At 38.9% G+C, this 19,674-nt stretch overlaps 1 protein-coding gene across 1 annotated transcript in view; it reads right to left on the bottom strand.

Moving 5' to 3' along the window:
• The window catches only part of lmf1 (lipase maturation factor 1), a 584,123-nt gene that overhangs the window by 55,835 nt on the left and 508,614 nt on the right, over positions 1-19,674 (bottom strand). The window contains exons 7-9 of the mRNA XM_060840313.1: positions 14,876-15,059; positions 7,317-7,470; positions 2,587-2,770 (exon numbers count right to left, since the gene is read on the bottom strand). Coding sequence (XP_060696296.1) covers positions 2,587-2,770; positions 7,317-7,470; positions 14,876-15,059 — 522 coding nt within the window. The remainder of the gene's footprint in view (positions 1-2,586; positions 2,771-7,316; positions 7,471-14,875; positions 15,060-19,674) is intronic.

Genomic DNA, 19,674 nt, shown 5'->3' on the forward strand with positions numbered 1-19,674 from the left:
GGCGATATTTCAGTAAACACTTTGAAAGCTAAGGTAGATAATTTCTTCATTTTTTAATAAAAGTAGGGGATATGATGAAAACACTGGGAAGTGGAGCTGAGTCCACGAACAGATTAGCCATGATCATATTGAGCGGTGTAGCAGGCTCAAAGGGTCAGACGGCCTATTCCTGCTCCTAGTTCTTATGTTCTATGTTCTAGGGATCGGTGTTCAAATCCCATCATGTAGATGGTGGAAATTAAATTGAATTTTAAAAAAAATTGGAATCAAGATCACCATGAATCCATTGCCAATTGTGAGAAAAACGCATCTGATTCTCTAAGGAGGGTGCCTGTAACCAGAAAGGTGGATTGAAGTGTGTATACTTCAATGCCAGAAGTATAAGGAATAAGGTAGGTGAACTTGCAGCGTGGGTTGGTACCTGGGACTTCGATGTTGTGGCCATTACAGAGACGTGGGTAGAACAGGGACAAGAATGGCTGTTGCACGTTCCAGGGTTCAAATGTTTTAGTAGGATCAGACATGGGGGTAAAAAAGGGGGAGGCGTGGCATTACTTGTCAAAGACAGTATCACAGCAGTGGAATGGACGATGGAAGAGGACTTGCCATCTGAGGTAGTTTGGGCTGAGGTTAGAAATAGGAAAGGTGAGGTCACCCTGTTAGGTGTTTTCTACAGGCCTCCTAATAGTCCTAGAGAAGTAGAGGATAATATTGCGAGGATGATTCAGGAAAAGAGTGAAGGTAGCAGGGTGGTTGTTATGGGGGACTTTAACTTCCCAGATATTGACTGGGAGAGTTATAGCTCGAGTTCATTAGATGGGTCGGTGTTTGTACAATGTGTGCAGGAGGGTTTCCTGACACAATATGTCGACAGGCCAACAAGAGGGGAGGCTATATTGGATTTGGTTCTAGGTAATGAACCAGGCCAGGTGTTAGACTTGGAGGTAGGTGAGCACTTCGGGGATTAGATTAGACTTACAGTGTGGAAACAGGCCCTTCGGCCCAACAAGTCCACACCGACCCGCCGAAGCGAAACCCACCCATACCCCTACATTACCCCTTACCTAACACTACGGGCAATTTAGCATGGCCAATTCACCTCACCCGCACATCTTTGGACTGTGGGAGGAAACCGGAGCACCCGGAGGAAACCCACGCAGACACGGGGAGAACGTGCAAACTCCACACAGTCAGTCGCCTGAGTCGGGAATTGAACCCGGGTCTTCAGGCGCTGTGAGGCAGCAGCGCTAACCACTGTGCCACCGTGCCGCCCACAAAGAATGGTAAGGGATAAGATTTATGAACATCTGGGTAGGAATAACGTGATCAGGGATAGCCAGCATGGTTTTGTGAAGGGCAGGTCGTGCCTCACAAACCTTATTGAGTTCTTTGAGAAGGTGACCAAGGAAGTGGATGAGGGTAAAGCAGTAGATGTTGTGTATATGGATTTTAGTAAGGCGTTCGATAAGGTTCCCCATGGTAGGCGAACCCCATGGTGGTGAACTCTCCTTCTTTATGGTCATTTAAGCGGGCATTGGATAGGCATTTGGAAGTTATTGGGCTAGTATAGGTTAGGTAGGATTCGGTCGGCGCAACATCGAGGGCCGAAGGGCCTGTACTGCGCTGTATCCTTCTATGTTCTATGATTCACTTCCCCTTTGGGAAAGGAAACTGCCACCCTTGCCAGGTCTGGCCCATATGTGACTCCAGACTCACTAATATGGGTGACTTTGAAATGGTAAGGGAATTAGAGATGGGCAATAAATGCTGGCCTAGCCAGCAACCTCCCCATTCCATGAATGAATTAAAAAATATATAAAACTGTGGTGTTACATCACAAAACATTCATGGGCTATACCTTTGGCTTGTGATAGTTATTCTGTATTTCAGAACCAAGGAAACAGAATACTGTGTAAAGTTGAGAGAACAACTCAGTTTCCTTTTGCATTGGGAAACTTCCTACTTTCAAGAGTGTAGGACTGGATTCTTGCACTGAGTAAAGTTCCAAAGTGAGTGAGCAGAACGGAACTGTTTGAACTTACTCTTCCTGGATTCAAGTAGGCAACTCACAAGTGATTTTATAAAAGGCCATATATCGGAAAGACAGATGTATCACAAGGAATAGAGCATTAAAAAAATACCCTGCAAACAAATAAAATCAAATGTTTGAAAGATTTACATTTATTCCAATGAAGTAGCTGGTTAATGCTCATATCCTTACACTGATGGCCAGAATCTATTGTTCCAAATACTTGTAGATGCTAATTTTAACACCCCAACAGACATTAAGTTATATTTGGTCTACCAGTTGAAATTTGGTAGTTTTACTTGACCTCATTCATGCTGCAAGATATTGGTAGTAAATGGTATGGAAGTTGCACTCGTAATTCTATGATTTTAAAATAATGCGGTTTCTCAGTTCATAACCCCAAATATTCTTATCAGTGTGATTTTCTTGATTGAAGTTTTAAAATATGTTAACTTTTGAACTGATCAATATATTTGAACTTAGAAAATAAATATGATAGCTTGATTTGTCCAGCCCTTAATGATTATTTAAACAGCCTCTCCCAACAAAACACTTGCCTGGAATGCTGCAAACCACATAAGCCAATCAAGGCGGTAATGGTATGGAGTAATAACACATGGTCTCCGCTTTAAATCACCAGGTTTACACTTGAACTCATATTCCTCCCACAAGGCACTTGGGTCATTCGGATCCTGACTCATTGTTCCTTGAATTATGACCTCAGTCCGTTCCTTTGTAATACTATAGGTAAATAGAAACAAAATAGAAACATTACACTGAATGATCAAAAGATTTTTCACCGCCTCTATTGTCTGAGTACCAAACATTGTAAAACAATCGTTGCCCTGCACCAGCCTCCTCCCATCCCATTTCATATAATTGTATCCATCATGTGTTTACCTGACTCCAAATTCTTAAATGAATTTGTTGTTCTTTTATATCACTTAGTTGTTTGTCCATCAAAAACTAATTACATCATCTTGCAAAGTGGCACTCAGAGTAGTGATGGCAGCCCTGCAATTGTTCTCAAAGTCCAGGGGAAGAAAATATCAGCTCATGTTTCTACACCTGCTTACCATTCAGTAACTCCAAGGAGTGTATTAGGTTTATCTGTTTGATATTTCCTTCCTCATTACTTGTTGAAATGGCTTGAACACCCACAGATATACCCTGGTCTAGTGGTTATGTTACTGGACTGGAAAACAATGTTCAAGGCTCATAACTAGAGAATGTGAATTCCAATTGTAAAATGGGAGTGTGAGAATCTCTATCTGTTTAAAAAGAAAAATCTGGTAACAGAAATATGCAACTGGTAAAATGCCATAAAAACTCAACACTGGCTTCAGTAGCATTATTTTAGGGAAGGAAATCCTTACTCAGTCTGGCCTGTGTGTGATTCTAGTCCCAGACAAGCATTGTTGACTCTCAACTTTTGAATAACCTGGCCTCACAAATCACTCATTTCCTTCAAAATTGTTTACGTTACAACAATACTACCTTGCCAGGCCAAACAGGGATATATGTGAGCCTTTTACCCCAACAACCACCTTATGGACACTTAAACCACAGAGAACATTCACCATCACCCCCACTTTAAACCTCCTTTTTAAGCTAGCCTAATTGTAGTTAGTTTAGTTTAAACCAACCTCCATGTTTGCCTGATGCAATTACCTTTAGTTGGTGTATCTTTCTGAGACTCGTGTAGAATGTCCTCCTCTCCGGCATCTCAAAAGTTCATTGTTTCTAGAGTTTTTCTCTTAGTGTTCTCTACACCTGTTGGGGTGTATTTTCTTCTCCCCTAGCTGTTTTAGATATAGTTAAACTAACATTTGCTGTTGTATATCTTTCCTCCCAGATAATACTTGCTTACTTAGGCGAGGGGGCAGCCTAGTGGTATTCTGGGGAATTGGGTTCAAATCCTGCCACAGCAGATGGTAGAATTTGAATACAATAAAAATGTGGAATTAAGAATCTAATGATGACCATGAAACCACTGTCAATTTCAGAAAAGCCCATCTGTTCATTAATGTTCTTAAGGGGATGTAATGTACCTTATCTGGATTGTATGTGACTAGACCCACAGCAACTTGGGATGAGCATGTAGGCAAAACACATCTTCAGACGTCCTGACATTACTCTCAGAACACATCTAAAATGAAACTAAAAACTACGCCCTCAAGTTCTCAAACAATAATAATATATACTGCTTTTTTTATCACAATAACAATGTCTAAAGCTTTCTAACTTTGCATATCTGAAGAACCACTTTCATGCTTAATTAAATAAAGTATTTATGCATTCCCTTTATCTCCCTGAATAAAAATTCTAGGTGGGTCAAGCCACTTCCTTTTTGCTGGTGCTAGTTAACCATGCCATTTAAACAGATTGCCATTGTAGACAGCCAACAAGCATGGAAATATTTGCCTGATTGCAGCGTTCTGGGCTGGAAAGGGTTAACATTATTCCTAGCATACAAAGTGTTCCTGTAGTCAGGTGCCTCACCTCATTAATGTATGAAATATGGAGTTCGCTCTAAAGCTGAATTACTGATAGGCAACACTTCGTAAATCAAAGTTGTTGGACAGTTTTTAAAAGGAGCAAGTTATTCGCATCATTTGAATTGTGTAAATTCAGCATCTGTCATAAATTTCACTTCACTTATTGTGGAGATGATATTTTAGAGAACTTAGCTTTCAATTATACATCATTATTTACCATAATCAAACTGGTCAAGGGGTCTCTCTGCTGTGCATTTCTGGACTCAAAACTTATGCTGCACAATGAATTACACAAAGTTTCACATTGCCTCTAGAATCTTGATCGATGGTGCTAACAGTAAATTAATTTGGTGGTACCTCTAACAGAGTGCTTCTGGCCATATGATGACAACTGCCTGAAATTGCCTCCACAGGAATAACCTTGTGGTGATTAGTTTGCACATGACTACAAAGGTTAACACTTTGCAGGCCTCGTCAGTATTTTTAGAAACTAATCAAACATTCACGCAACTATACAATACTGAAGAAGATCATTCAAATTGATACATCTACACCAGTTCCTCCTAAGAACTCTCCAATCTAATCCAATAAAATCCATAAGACTGCAATCTAGTCCACGACATGAAAATGTTCAATTGCCTTTTGAAAATGATGACATTTGAATCTACTGTTCTTTTAGATGCTGCATTCCACATTGCAAATTGACATAATATTTACGCAAGAAGGGAAAATGAATTAGATCATTGCTTGATTTATGCCAAAATCATTATCAAATTGTAAATCTAACAACAGTAGAATTCACAGTGACATGCTTTAAAAAACATTACATGATGAATAAAAACGTATTATGTGGAAGTCCAGTCAAGTCCAATTAATATCAATTTTTCTCCAAAGTTGCCAACAGAATTCTGCTATCTGCACAGGCTGCTACATGGATCTGAGAAGATAATGACTTGACCTTTACTGCATAACAGCAGATGGTAAATGTAAAGAGCAAATATATTTCTATGGCTACACTGGGGTAATTTCCCCCTTCATTCCCCATACAATTGAATGAATCATCTAGTTCACTTTTATCCCATTAAAATAAACAGAATGAAGATCAGGAAGTTTCTTCACTGAGAGATCATCGCTAGACACTACAAGTCAGGTGAAACACCAATTGTGTCAAGGTGACGCATTAGTAAAATAAGTTGTCTCATCAACTTTTAGTGAACTCTAGTTCAAGTAATAAAACATTGAAGGCGGTCGGTTTTCAGCCCATCGTGTCTTTGCTGACTCTTTGATCAAGATGGACAATATAGTAATCCTATATCCCAATCATCCAGCTCTTGACTCATTGTCCTGAAATTTATTTCATTCAGTTCTATTACTAAATCTTACCATTGAATCTGCTTTCATCCTTTCAAGTAATATTTTTGGATCATGAAATTTGCTTTTACAGAATGTTTTATGTTGCCTCTACTTCTTTTCGCCAATTATCTGAAATTTATGTCCTTTAGCCATCGGTCCTAGAGTTGTTCTTCAGAGACAAGAAGAGATGTTTAAAAGCATGAGGGGACTGGACTGAGTAGACAGGGTGAGATTGCTCTCATTACTGGAAGGTTCAAGCATCAGTGGACATTGATGTAAAGTGATTGGCAGAAGAACCAGATGCACCGTGAGGAAATGCTTTGTTATAAGTGAGTAATTAGGTCCTGGAATCCGTGGCCTGACAGCATAATGGAGGCAGATCCAATTGCATCTTTCAAAACAGAATTGGATAATTCCACAAAGAGAAAAAGAAATGCATTTTCCTTAACATATGGGAATGGGACCAGCCGAGAAACTATCCCATGATTCTACCCTGGAAGCAGTTGCAATGCCAAAATCATTCATGATTTTGAACACTTCCAGTCTTTACTTACTCTGTACAAAAAAAACAAAAGCTGCAGCTTCACTGGCCTTGCTACTCAAGCTTCTGAAGCCAATTGTCAGATGATGAGCAGGCATATTCATTGATAGGATTGAGAGGTAACACGGGCGAAATAAACTGGAAATGTCTAGTTCCCCTGGGTTGGAGGGCGTAAATTTGGGTGTCATTGCAGCAGCACCAGGCAGTCACCTAACTAACACTGTTGAGGGTTTACCTGTCCCTGGGAAGATGTTGGGGGCTGCTTGCCTGTGGGCTAATCAATGGCAACTCAAAGGGCATGGGTTTTTTTGCAGTACAAAAGCAAGAGCTCAATCTATTCAAACACGTTGCCTTCCTTGAGGCATGATGAACCTGGCACAGCCCAGTCCACCCTGTCCCCAGCAAAATCCTGGGATTTACCTGTAAGCCCAGGTCTCCCCCATTTCTTTTTCAATGACAGACTACAGTCCCAGCAGTTTGGTGGGGCTGGAAAGCTGCTGGCCACTTGAAAGACTGCCAGCTCTTGGAGGGAGTACTTCCTTCCAGATGGTCGCACCTGCAGCCATCGAATGGCTTGATGGCCTTAAAATAGCTGTGGACCACCCAGTTACGCAGAGGTGGATTCACCTTGACTTCTCGTCAACTGGACGAGGTCATTATTATGTGAAGAATTCCAAACGGAATAAATAAAGAATATTTTTTAATATGTATTCACTCGGAGGACAAACCAGTAATGAGCAAACCAGAATAAAAAATAAATCAACTTTGATTCTATTTAATATAACTCCAGATGTCTCATAGAATTAGCAATGGCAGGTATAACTTAAATTTCAACTTATGACAAAATAATAAGATTACAATATTTGAAGATAAGGCAACTATTTCTGCTTCACACCTTCCAAAGGCACCGTAAGTGTTGACAATTCGAAGTGGATTAAAGGATGTGTTCATCATTTGTTTTGAGCTGAGCAGGTTTATAATCACTGGTAGACTGAGGTAAGCAATAAGAACCCCAAAGGATGCATTCAGCACTTGTCGAATGAAGATGCCTGAAGAAAGAGATATAGAACAAAATCATTTTAATACTTCATGTGGGCCACAAGTATGATTTCAGATCGGGGTGAGGTTTGCAGGGAAAACAGGGTTATTTGGGGAAGATGAGTAGTATTACAGGAACATTGAATTGTTAAACAAAAGAAAGAACAAAGTACAATTCAATACATTTTCCTGTTTAGTAGTTGCATAACATAATTATAGTGGAGTTATTGAAGAAGTATTCTAGAAATCAATCTATATCAACTAATCCACAATACACCCTAGCATGACATAAGGAAAACCCACTGGTGTAAAGCCTATGTCACCTTTGCCTCTCAAGTATACGACACCGTGTTATGTTGAAGTCGATCATTCCATGTTGGAAAATGAAAAGAAAAAGGAAAGGAAAAAAAAGACTGAAGTGTTTCACAGTTAATAATTTATTTTTTGAAATGAGGAAATGGATCAAGCACAACAGCAGATTTTTGTACACAAGCAGAAGGTCCCATAAGCAGGTCTATGATAATGATCAACCATTCTGTATCTGTAAGGTTGATTGAATCTGAGACACTGGGCAGAACTCCCTTGCTGAGTGGGCAGACATGGATTCATTTACATATTTCATCCAAGAGTATGGAACTCCTTCAGTCTCAATGTAAAGCTCTCCCTCATTGGGACAATGCATTTCAAGTGCTGTTACATACAGAGAACATAAGAACTATTCATAGCCAAGGGGAATACGATCCACAGGCATCCAACAGTAATCCTAATATCAGTGAAATAACTTTCCTAAATTTGTCTCCCTGTTGTGCTCACAGCCTTTAATAAGCTTTTTTAAGTCCTATGTCCTTGACCCAACTGATTTTGTTAATAATTGCTCCACTGAAGTGTCTCGTCACTTTTCACTTTGTTAAAGACATTATATAAATGAAAGCGGTTATTATAAGATCCCAACTTGCTACTGTGTGAAGAAAATAATAAACAGGTGAGAAAGATGGAATGAATCACTGCCCCATATGCAAGGTCATGTGTTTCACCTATAACTAGCTAGTGTTAGTAAAGGAGAATGGAACAATGGCATGGCAGCTGACTGGGTCTGAAAAGCAGTAAGTGAATCTATAGTTCCCACACTGGATTCATCAACTCTAGAAAGATGCATGTGTGGACAAGAAAATCCCCATGACGCAATCATTCACAACCCAAGGAATGTGCAGAATAATATTGAGAGAGCTCCCAAGATGTTTTCTGTTTAAAATCTGTGACTCAATTAAGTGCATAAAGTTCAAAGTAAATGCTAACTTTCAGGACTTTAAGTAAATGGAATATTTTTTTGTAAGTCTTAGTCTGCAACTCTTACCTCACAAGCTTTGGCAATGTATCTTCATATGAAGTCAGAGACATTACTATTCTAATCAGTCTAAAGATACAATTAAATTTACACGGTCAACTAGGCTTTCACTTATTCACTTCATTAGTTCTTATTTCTGGAGATGGTTGTTTACTGTAACAAAGTTTTAGAAAGATCTTAAGGTAAGTAGATTTGCTCGCTGAGCTGGAAGGTTCCTTTTCAGATGTTTCGTCACCATACTAGGTAATAATTTCAGTGAGCCTCCGGATGAAGCACTGCTAATGATTCCTGCTTTCTATTTATATGTTTGGGTTTCTTTGGATTGGTGGTGATGTCATTTCCTGTTTTTTCTCAGGAGGTGGTAAACTGAGTCCAAGTCAATGTGTTTATTGATAGAGTTCCTGTTGATACCATGGAAAAATTTACTGCTAAGTTCCCAGGTGAAATTACATTCCAGATGTACTGGGGAAATACCATTGGGAAGAGGGTCTAAATGGTTACTAGGTATCACTCAGTGAAAAGCACATTCATGTCTTGAGTAAGAAAGTCAAAGGTTTGAGCATAAAATCTAAGCTAACACTCCAAAGCAGTGCCAAAAGATGCTGTACAAATGGATATCCTACCTTTTTGGATGAGACATTGGACCAAGATCCTGTCTTCCCTTCCCATGGCATTGTTTAAAGAGGAACAGGGGAGACCTAACTGTGTCCTGAGTAATTCCTATCACTCAACCAAACCCATGACAGCAGAATACCTAATCAAGTATCTCATTGCCATTTGTGAAATCTTGCTATATTCACATTGGCTCCTGTTTACCCACATTACAACATTAACTTCACTTTAAAGTACTTTATTGACAATAATGCACTTTGGGATACCCCTAGGACAGCATAAATGCAAGACTCTTATTCATTTCCTTTCACCCTTCTCAAAATAGTTCCTTCTCCTTTATCATGTTCTTCAGTTTTAATTCATTTTAAGGATTGTTCTTTCTTTTCCTTTCGTAGCACCTCCGACAAGCTTAGGCAAAGTAGACAAGGGTGACCCTCTCTGGATGCCTTGTATTTGAAACAATGCAAAGCAACACCATATTGAGGACAGGGAAAATGACTTTTGATCAATGGTAATTTTGCTGTATGGTCTGAAAGATATTAACTTGGATTCACTATTTTGAGCTGTAGTCTAATTCACAAAGATGCCACTTGTTTATTTTTTGTGCTGACTCATAGGCATTTGGAATTCCTTGCAGCAGTTTCCTCAATTCAATCAACTCTAACTGCTTCATCAGTATCCTTTTCTCTGTCATAAAGTCAGGAGTGGAGATGTTTTCTGATGACTCCTTATTGTTTATTCTCATTCATAACTCTGCACTACAGTCTCAGCAAGAACTGAATAGCAGTTCAGATTGCATTAACAATTTGTGGGAACACTGGTGAGTCATTTAAGTGTTTGGAAACCACCAATATGAACAAGAGAAAGTCAGTCGGGTCTTCGATATTGTTAATGACACCATCACTATCTCGCAAATTCTTGAAAGTCATCGCAGACCAGAAGATTAAGTGGAATACACTGACTATAACAGTAGGACAGAGGAAGGGTACGCTGTAGAAAGTAGCAGTTCTTCTCATCCCTCAAGGCCCATCCACCATGTAAAAGATGCAGTTCAGAATGTTAAGGAATGCTCACCACCTTCTGGATGAGTACAGCCACAGTAACACTAAAGAAGCTTTCTGCCATCCTGCTCATTCAGATGGCACCTAATCACTAAAACCCGCTCTCTGGATCAGGAGCTCCCCACAGCTACAGTACAACTGCAACCGACCAAAGTTATTTAGGCAGAATCTACCTGCCCCTGCAACCTCAACCTCTGGGAAAAAGAGAAGTACTGTACAAGCTCCATCAACTTCAGATTCCCTAAGTCATCCATCATCCCACGTGCAAACATAGCACCACAATTAAATTATTCCTAGATCAGCATTCTGGGGGTTGTCTACATAATAAAACCATTGTCTAAACACCCTTGCACATCAGTATTTTCTCAGGGCTTCTATGAATGGGAAATAAATGCAGCAAGCCAGCATTAACACACATCCTGAGAACAAAGTAAAAAAAGCAGAACTTAGTGTTTGTGCTTCCAAGCAGTTAAAGGCCTTCTATGTTCAGAAACACCAGCAGGGTATGAGAGATTCTTAACAACACAGAACTGAGCTACTCAATCCAACAGTTACATCATAGCATCACATAAATCTCAACCTATTTCTCTTCATTTAATCTTATCAACATATCCTACTGTTCGTTTCTCTCACGTTCTTTATCTACCTTTCCCTTAAAGGCACCCATGCTATTCTCAAGTAGTCCCAGTTCATCATTTGAACTATTCTCTGGATTAAAAAAAAGTTTTCCCTGAATTCCTTATTGGAATAATTGGCGAATTCCTTATATGAATAACCCATAGTTCTGGTCACACCCACAATTTTGACACTTAATTCGATTTTCTATCCTTCTGTAACAAGACAGAAAATACAGCAATTTATTCTGGGTGCATTTTGTATAGGTGGCTGCCTTAAATTTAGCTGCTGTGGATTTTATGCAACAATCATGAAGATATTGTTACATTATCTACAGTACAACAGATAAAAAACCTTTGCAGATTTCCTTATATCACTCTGGCCTCACAGCCAAATAGCCCAGTGATATTCAGGAGGAGTGGGGAGAAAACACTATCACTGGTACAGCTTCTTGCCTTTCTCAAAGGCCTAATACCAAATTAAAACAGCATTCTTCACAAATTGGAATTTTAGTAACTATAAAATTCAACAGTAATCACTCAATGTAATCTGAAGCAAACCTGGCTTTTATTTCATTTCAATCCAAGGACATTAACATTTGGCGTCTGGTAAATTAACTTTTCCCAAAGCACAAGTGCCATAAAACGAGTATTTATTAAATGCACGTTCTTGATATATTGGTCATTACAGCAAAATAATGAGCCAAAGTGACAGCACGCAGCCAAGCGTTCAATTACTAGACTGGCATACAGTACTCACTGAGTAATAACATTTGCTTCAAGTGTACTGTGTAATGACACAGGTGTTAACACGCTGTTTTAATTGCACGTATACTGTGACACACGTCAGCAATTACAATTTCGAAAACAATCATGCAACAATATGAAAGCAAATGTGGTGACAATATAATATGGCTGTTACTCCTTAACATGTAGCACTTTTGTTTTTAGAAAGGAGTAAATTAAACTGAAAAACAACTTGGTGCACAGTTAGAGGAAAGCCTAAGCTTTACCGTGTAATCTATCTGATCTCACTGGGCTGACAGCAAGAACAATGCATTTTCAATCCAACAATGCTGGTCTAGAAAGTGGAAAAGCAGTCAGGAGAGATACAGAATGCTCACTAACCTATAACCTTATGCATGCATGAGAAAGAACAGGAAAGACAGACAAATGTCTGTGTACTTTGTGTGCATTACTAGTCAATTCCTTACATCTTGCCTCTGACATAAAGAATGGTTGCGTTACTTGGAATATACTTTATGGCACTTGTAACTACATCTCAGAAAGAATCAACTCTTCAGATAGATGAAGAAAAACAATCATATTTAGCATTACTTATCTAAATACTTTTAGTGTCTTTCAACTATTCTTCACTTACCTAGTCGATACAACAGGTTGATAAATTGCAGCTGGTAAAGACCATTTTGCATTCTCTCTTCAATGAAGGCAAGAATAAAAGAATTGTAACTGTCTGAAATAATTGTACAGAGATTGGTGTCCCATCACGAAGTCACCCTTTATTGACTAGGGCACAGTACAATGGCTGTGGCCAGCCAGCTCAGAGTCAGTCCTCAACTGAGGAGATTCCAATCTCCCTGTTATATATTTTGATGCATTCAACTTAAATACAGCTCATCCTTACCAAGCTTTGGCATAACAAGCTCTCCTGGTTACATTGGTCAGCCATGGACCTCCTGATTGGCCCAGGTTAACAACCCAAATCAAGAACATTGTTGTGAATGAGGTCCGCCTGGATCCAAACACTACACAATCCATCTGTCTTGTCGTAAATTCTCACTTCTGAAGATTGGGCCACAGACTTCCATAGGATTGGTCCACATTTTTGGATGAAATACTGCAGTAGTTTGCCACTGACCTCTTCACAGGAGGGCTGATCAGGAAGCTCTCCTACTCTGACCATCATCAGGTGTACTGAGAGGATTTATAGGTGATAAACAACCTGTTTTACTGTGTTATAGGAAGGATATTATTAAGCTGGAGAAGGTTCCAATGAGATTTACTAGGATGTTGCCAGGAATGGAGGGTTTGAGGTAATGGGAAAGGCTGGATAGGCTGGGATTTTTTACTGGAGCGTAGGAGGTTGAGGGGTGACCTTATAGCAGTTTATTAAATCATGATGGGTATAGATAAGGTGAATGGACCGGTGTCTTTTCCCTATGTTTTGGGGGAGTTAAAAACTAGAGGACATATTATCCATATTGCCCTTATGGACTTTGCATGATATGATCTTCCTGTACTGCACGTAAAACAAAACTTTATAATGTACCAAGTTACATGTGGCGATAATAAATCAAGTCAAATATTTTTAAGGTCAGAGGAGAAAGATTTAAAATAGACATGAGGGGCAATTTTTTTTACACAAAGAATAGTTCATTTGCAGAATGAACTTCCAGAAGAAGCGGTGGATGCGGGTACAGTTACAATGGTTAAACGACATTTAGATAAGTACAGGAATAAGACATGGTTGAAGGAATATGGGCCAGGTGCAGGCAGGTGGGACTAGTTCATTTGGGATTATGGTTGGCACGGACTGGTTGGACCAAAGTGTTTGCTTCTGTGCTTAAGACTTCAAGACTTCATGTCACAAATATGCATTTTGCAAGCAGGGTGTCACACCGGTTATAACTGCTGCCTCACAGTACCTGGGACCCAGGTTCAATTCTTGGTGATTGTCTGCATGGAGTTTACATGTTCTCCCCGTGACAGTGTGGATTTCCGAGTGTTCTGGCTTCCTCCCAGGTTCAGTGCATTGGCCATGATAAAAATTGCCCGTGTAGTGACCAGAGATATGCAGGTTAGATGACTTAGTCATGGTAAAAACCCTATGCAGGGTAGGGTCTGGGCAGGATGCTCATCAGAGGGTTGGTGCAGACTTGATGGGCCAAATGGCCTTTTTCTGCATTGTAAGGATTCTATGAATCATTGACAATAAGTCCTGTTGTGGCGCACAAATATGGGGCTTGTGACCCAGATATAGGGATGCCAACATTGCACCACAGCCCTCGTCAGTTCATAGATTACTTTTGTTGTGTGGTTAAAATTTGACAGAAACAATTCTCAAGCTGCTTTCATGGAGTTACTTGATTTAACTGAAAAAATGAGGTGCTTGTATTTATTCAGGTCAGAGTAAACTGAAGAACATTTGATGAACAATTCAGATTCCACACTTCCACCAAGATAAAAACACTACAGCTATCAGGAAAGACCGAACAAGCAGAGATATTTTTCTCTAGGTAGAGAAAGCTGCAGTAAGATCTAAAAAAGCTATTTAATAGGGTAAATACAGGGAAAATTTGGGGCAGTCCAAATCTGAAGGTCATAAATGTAAGACAGAAAGAAGACAAGGTTATGTGGATAGCTAGAGGAAGCAGGAGAAGGCTCACATGAAGCATAAATATTTACATATTTATGGCTGAATGGCTTGTTTCTGTGTCTCAACTTTGATGTAAGAGTGATTCATGAACAAGTTTGGATACACATAAAGCAACTTGATTCAAAGTAGCTAATTCAATTTACAGTGATTTGGAATTCTTATCCATACTCATCCTTAAATTGTTCTTAAATTTAATTGTTACACACAACTAACTGTAAAGTCAGTAAGTTGATTTTGCTAATGGAAGTGATGGCAGCATTAGTTTGACATTTTGGGATCAAGGAAGACTGTGGAAAGGACACAAAACCCATTCACCACAAAAGTAGAGTTCATGGAAAAGGCATTATGTCAAAAGCATGGGACAGGCTGTTAATCAAGATCACATACCATAATGAGTAGGTGGTTTCTGACCCGCTGCCTCCTTAGCTTGAATCTTAGATACTTGATCTTTGACCCCTCCTTGTCGTGAGCTGAAGAAAAAGGCCAGATTGGAGTCGTCAAAGCAGGCAATACTTGGAACAATAGTCAACCAGTTCAAGAAGCTGAGATTCCCACTTATGATGAGTAAGACCTGTAGAGAAGGGAGAGAAAGCAGATTTACAGCTGCAATATACCAAGGAAGTGACACTGTAAAGGTCTTGTACACATAATGCAGTTTATCTTGTTGATATAGTGTTCAGCTATTATCAAATCACTTTATGCCATAGCCCATTTTTATAGCATTATGTCAAAACACCAAACCATTTTCTATTTCTTTTATATACTACATGTCAGTGTGTTTTGTAACATAATAGAACACAATTCCTGTCTTTTCTGTTTTACACTGTAGCACTTCAACAAATTCAATGTGAAACGTAAATAACTATTTTGGCTTGCCTGGTAGGAATTTCTATTTTTAAAAACAGAGCATTAAATTTCTCTTCAACAGTATGCACATACACTTGTAAAACCTTTATTGTCCGATTGTTTGCTGTCTTGCCAATTCAGACATTATTATAGTACTTCCATAATCCTTTCACACATATACCTTTAATTTACATTGTTGTCCTATAACTTTATTTATTGTAATTGCCATTTACATCCATACAGTGCCTTTAACACATTTTACAGAGAGGGGAGAGTGGTGGGGAAAAAAGGCAAAAACTGAGCCATGATATATGGAATGGCGACTGAAAATGGGCAACACAATGACAAGGCTCAATAGGTTTAATACTTTTCGTGAACGATCAATCTAGAAAGACAGCAGTAAAAGAGACATATCTGAAAATGTGCAGTAGAGAGTTGACTGGGCCCAGATGCATTGGTATGCAGACAGGCCTAATTTTGAAGTCTAAGGCCAGCATAAAGCTAGTCTGCACATGAACAAGGAACAAGAGTAGGCCATTCTGCCCCTCAAGCCTGCTCTGACATTCAATAAGATCATGGCTGATCTGATTTTAATTGTAACTCTACATCCTTGCATACCCCCCCGATAATCAAGAATCCATCTCTGCCTTAAAAATATTTAAAGTTTCTGTATGCACTGGCTTTGGAGGAGGCAAATTTCAAACAGACTTAACCCTCAGTGTCTCTTTTTCCTCACCTTTGTCATAAATGGAAGAACCATTATTTTTAAACCATGATCATTAGTTCCATTCTCCCACAGGAGGAAACATTCTTCCTATATCCACCAAGTTAAATGCCCTCAAATCTTATTTGTTTCAATTGAGTCACCTTTGACTATTCTAAACTCCAGTAGATACAGGTCTAGCCAGTCCAGCCTTTCCTCATATGGCAATACAGTCATTCCAGGCATTGGTTTAGTAAAGAATGTCTGAACTGCTTCCAAGCATTAGCAAGTTTCAGTGAGTACAGTGGTCAGTACTGTACACAGTAAGCCAGATATGGTCTCACCAGTGCCCTATATAACTGAAGCATAACCTCCCTAGTCTTGCATTCAAATTCTCTCGCAATAAAACAAAATATTCTATTATCTTTCCAGTTACTTGCTATACCTGCATACCAACCTTCTATGCTTCTTACAACAGGAGACTCAGATGGACTCAGCATCTCAGAGCTTTGCAACCCCTCATAATTTAGATAATATGCTTCTTTTTCCTTATTTCTGCCAAAATGAACAATTTCACACTTACTCAAATTATACTCCATTTTCCAGATCGTTGCCTACTCACTTAATCTATCTATATTCCTTTGTAGGTTCCAATGTCTTCTTCACAACTCACTTTCCAACCTATCTTTGTCATCTGCAAACTTAACAACCATACTTTCATCTAAATCATTTATATAAAATGCAATGAGTTGATGTATCCAATCCCTGTGGCACACCAATTATAACACCCAGCCAGCCTGAAAAAAAGACCCATTTATTCCTTTCCGCTCTTCTTTCCATGCCAACATGTTACTGAAAGCATTGTGTGCTTTTAATTTCTGCAATAATCTTTGTATAGTGCCTTATCAAATGTCTTCTGGAAACCTAAGTACAAGACATGTACTGGGTCCTATTTATCCACAGCACAAATTACTTCTTCAGAAAATACCAGCAAATTAGTTAAATATGATTTCCCTTTGACAAAACCATGCTTGCTGTCCCTGATTTCCTTGAACTTATCCAAGTTTTCTGCCACAACACCTTTAATAACAACTTCTAACAGTTACTCTCTTACAGATATTAAGTTAACTGATGTGTAGTTCCCTGCTCTCTCCCTCCTTCCCGTTAAATATAGGAATTACATTAGCTAATTTCCAACCAAACCTTTCCAGAAATCCAATGAATTTTTAAAAAAAATAGACGAATGCAACAACTATCTCACTAGCTACTTCTTTTAAGACCCCAGGATGAAATCCATTAGGGCCTAGAGATGTGTGAACTCATAGTTCTAACAAATTTACTCACTACCACAACATTTTAGTTCATGAGTCTTTCCAGAGACAGTTCAGGCATTTGAATCAAGGCAATGTTGGTCTGTGGGCAGATGATTGCAATGCCTGCAGCTCAGGTGGGGAGTGGGAGTTACACCCAGTCGTCTTGGTCCTAGAAAACGTTTATAATTACTAGCTTTAACTAAGGGCTCTGTTTATTGATCATACACATGCAGACGATGCACTGTTTCGAAATCTACACTGGCAGAACCAACTCACTTCCCTTTACTCCCCTCTCCTGAACGCTGCTTCAAAAGTGTATTTTTTTTCTACACATGTTCAGTTTCCTTGCATATGATATCACTGGACTTCGATATAGGGCTTGGCTGAATATGTGTGAATTTGATACTGGCAAAATCATTATGCATGCATCATTCTTAATTTCTGTGCATGAGTGGTTCCAGATTTGTGTGCATGCACACTTGGAAGCAGCACTGGGTATCAGCAAATACTAGCTTAACAAAAACTCCTTTTAATGTGGTGGTTGTAGTGGAGGTTGAAGAATCCTGAAGTTGATGCTGTTCAGTTCCATAGAGGGAGATTAAAACAGGCATGAGGCACCTTATTTCAATTATTTGAGGGGACCTAACACATCTTTTAGATGGATGCTTGATCCGATTCCAAATCAAATGCATTTCAGGCAGCCTTGGATATTTTGTTTCCAACTTTGGATTTTATTGCCCCTACATTTACACCTCTCAGAAGGGTGCAAAGAGATTCAATTTCCATGCAGTGGAACACTAAATGTTCCTGAAACAAGGTTAAACCTAAATATTCAAAGTATACCAGGGAAATAGAAGCAAATTGACAGAATTCAAAATTTACAAACATTAAATTTAAACCAAATTTAAGAAGAGCTTCTGCATTTAAAGGAGAGACCAAAACTATAGATTTTATGAGACAATTGGAGAACTAATGATAAGAGCCCATAAGAAGGCATGGCACTTTTTATACTAAACTCTTTGTGCATACAAATTCCCTTTGTCTGCACCGTGTTTAAACAGAATAAAAATAACAAGAAGAGACAAATTAAATTAGAACAACAAAATCAGGAGCTGTCAAACAAAACACACCATCAGAAGACATGTAGGAGTTCAGCAGTATCAGGAAGGTTATCTGCGTAAAAACTAAAGCTGTAATTATAGGCAAGAAGTTGCAGGAAAGCATTAATTAGTGACTATATATATATCCTAGATTGTGTATCGTTTGAATGACAATTTGGGTGGGTTAACTCTTCACAGAATTTATAAAGACCTGAAGTAAAGAATTTGAGTTTGACGAATTGACAAATGTCTCTTGGAGGGGAGTTATTTGATGGTTTATTTTCACAGGGCAATACTTTGCCAACTAAATGCATTATTGCCATGGAAGCCATGTTCATGCTAACGTATCTAACTGATAATCACCTTGAGCATTCTCCCACTGCATCACACCATTTTCCAAGGACAAGTAAATATTAACATAACTCTGTGTATGAAGCTTTAGAATTTTTTTTTGAATGAATTGAATACTAATTTGCTATTTTTATCTAAAGTACCAGATGGAATGTGAACAGATGAGGCAGGATGAAAACTTTGCTTCAGATACTGTCATTTCAAAAAAATGCTTGGGTCGGAGCAGAAGAATGTAATAAATCATTGTGACAAGAGTATGTCATTCTCGAAAGAAAGGCTTCATATCTGTGTAACGTTGATATCAACTATACTTGTGTAGGAGAGTAACAGAAGGCAGTGTTGAACTTGTGAAGGATAATGCAATAGCCTGGGAAGACAGCAACAATTACAGATGTCAGTGGGAGTATATTAAGAGAAAGCATAGAAAGTTATGCCCACTGGTATTATCAACTAGTTTTAGACTTACTTGACATGCAACCTACTTGCTGCAGGTCATTCTTCATAAGTAACCCTTACCTCACCACATGTTTTCCTCTACTGTTTGTCAAATAGCTGTAACTGAAGATATTACTGTGGAAGGAACCCAAGACTTCTACTGGGCTCCCTGTACTCTTTTAAAAAAAACGGATAGTTATGTGCTAGACTTACAGTAAATGCCAAAAATCTAAAATTGTATTGGACCCACTTCACCATTCATGGCTTTATTCTAGTAATGTCTTTGATTGAGCCCATCACCATGATATTTGATTAAAGGTTTCCAAATCATACCAATGCTCTTTTGCATCAAATAGTGTAAATTACCTTTCTTTTACTCCAACCCCCAGACTGTGGACAAAAGCTTGAAGACATGATATTATTGTGTTGGATAATAAC

The sequence above is a fragment of the Hemiscyllium ocellatum genome, chromosome 20 (assembly GCF_020745735.1).
Source record: "Hemiscyllium ocellatum isolate sHemOce1 chromosome 20, sHemOce1.pat.X.cur, whole genome shotgun sequence".
In the NCBI taxonomy this organism is placed as follows: Eukaryota; Metazoa; Chordata; class Chondrichthyes; order Orectolobiformes; family Hemiscylliidae; genus Hemiscyllium; species Hemiscyllium ocellatum.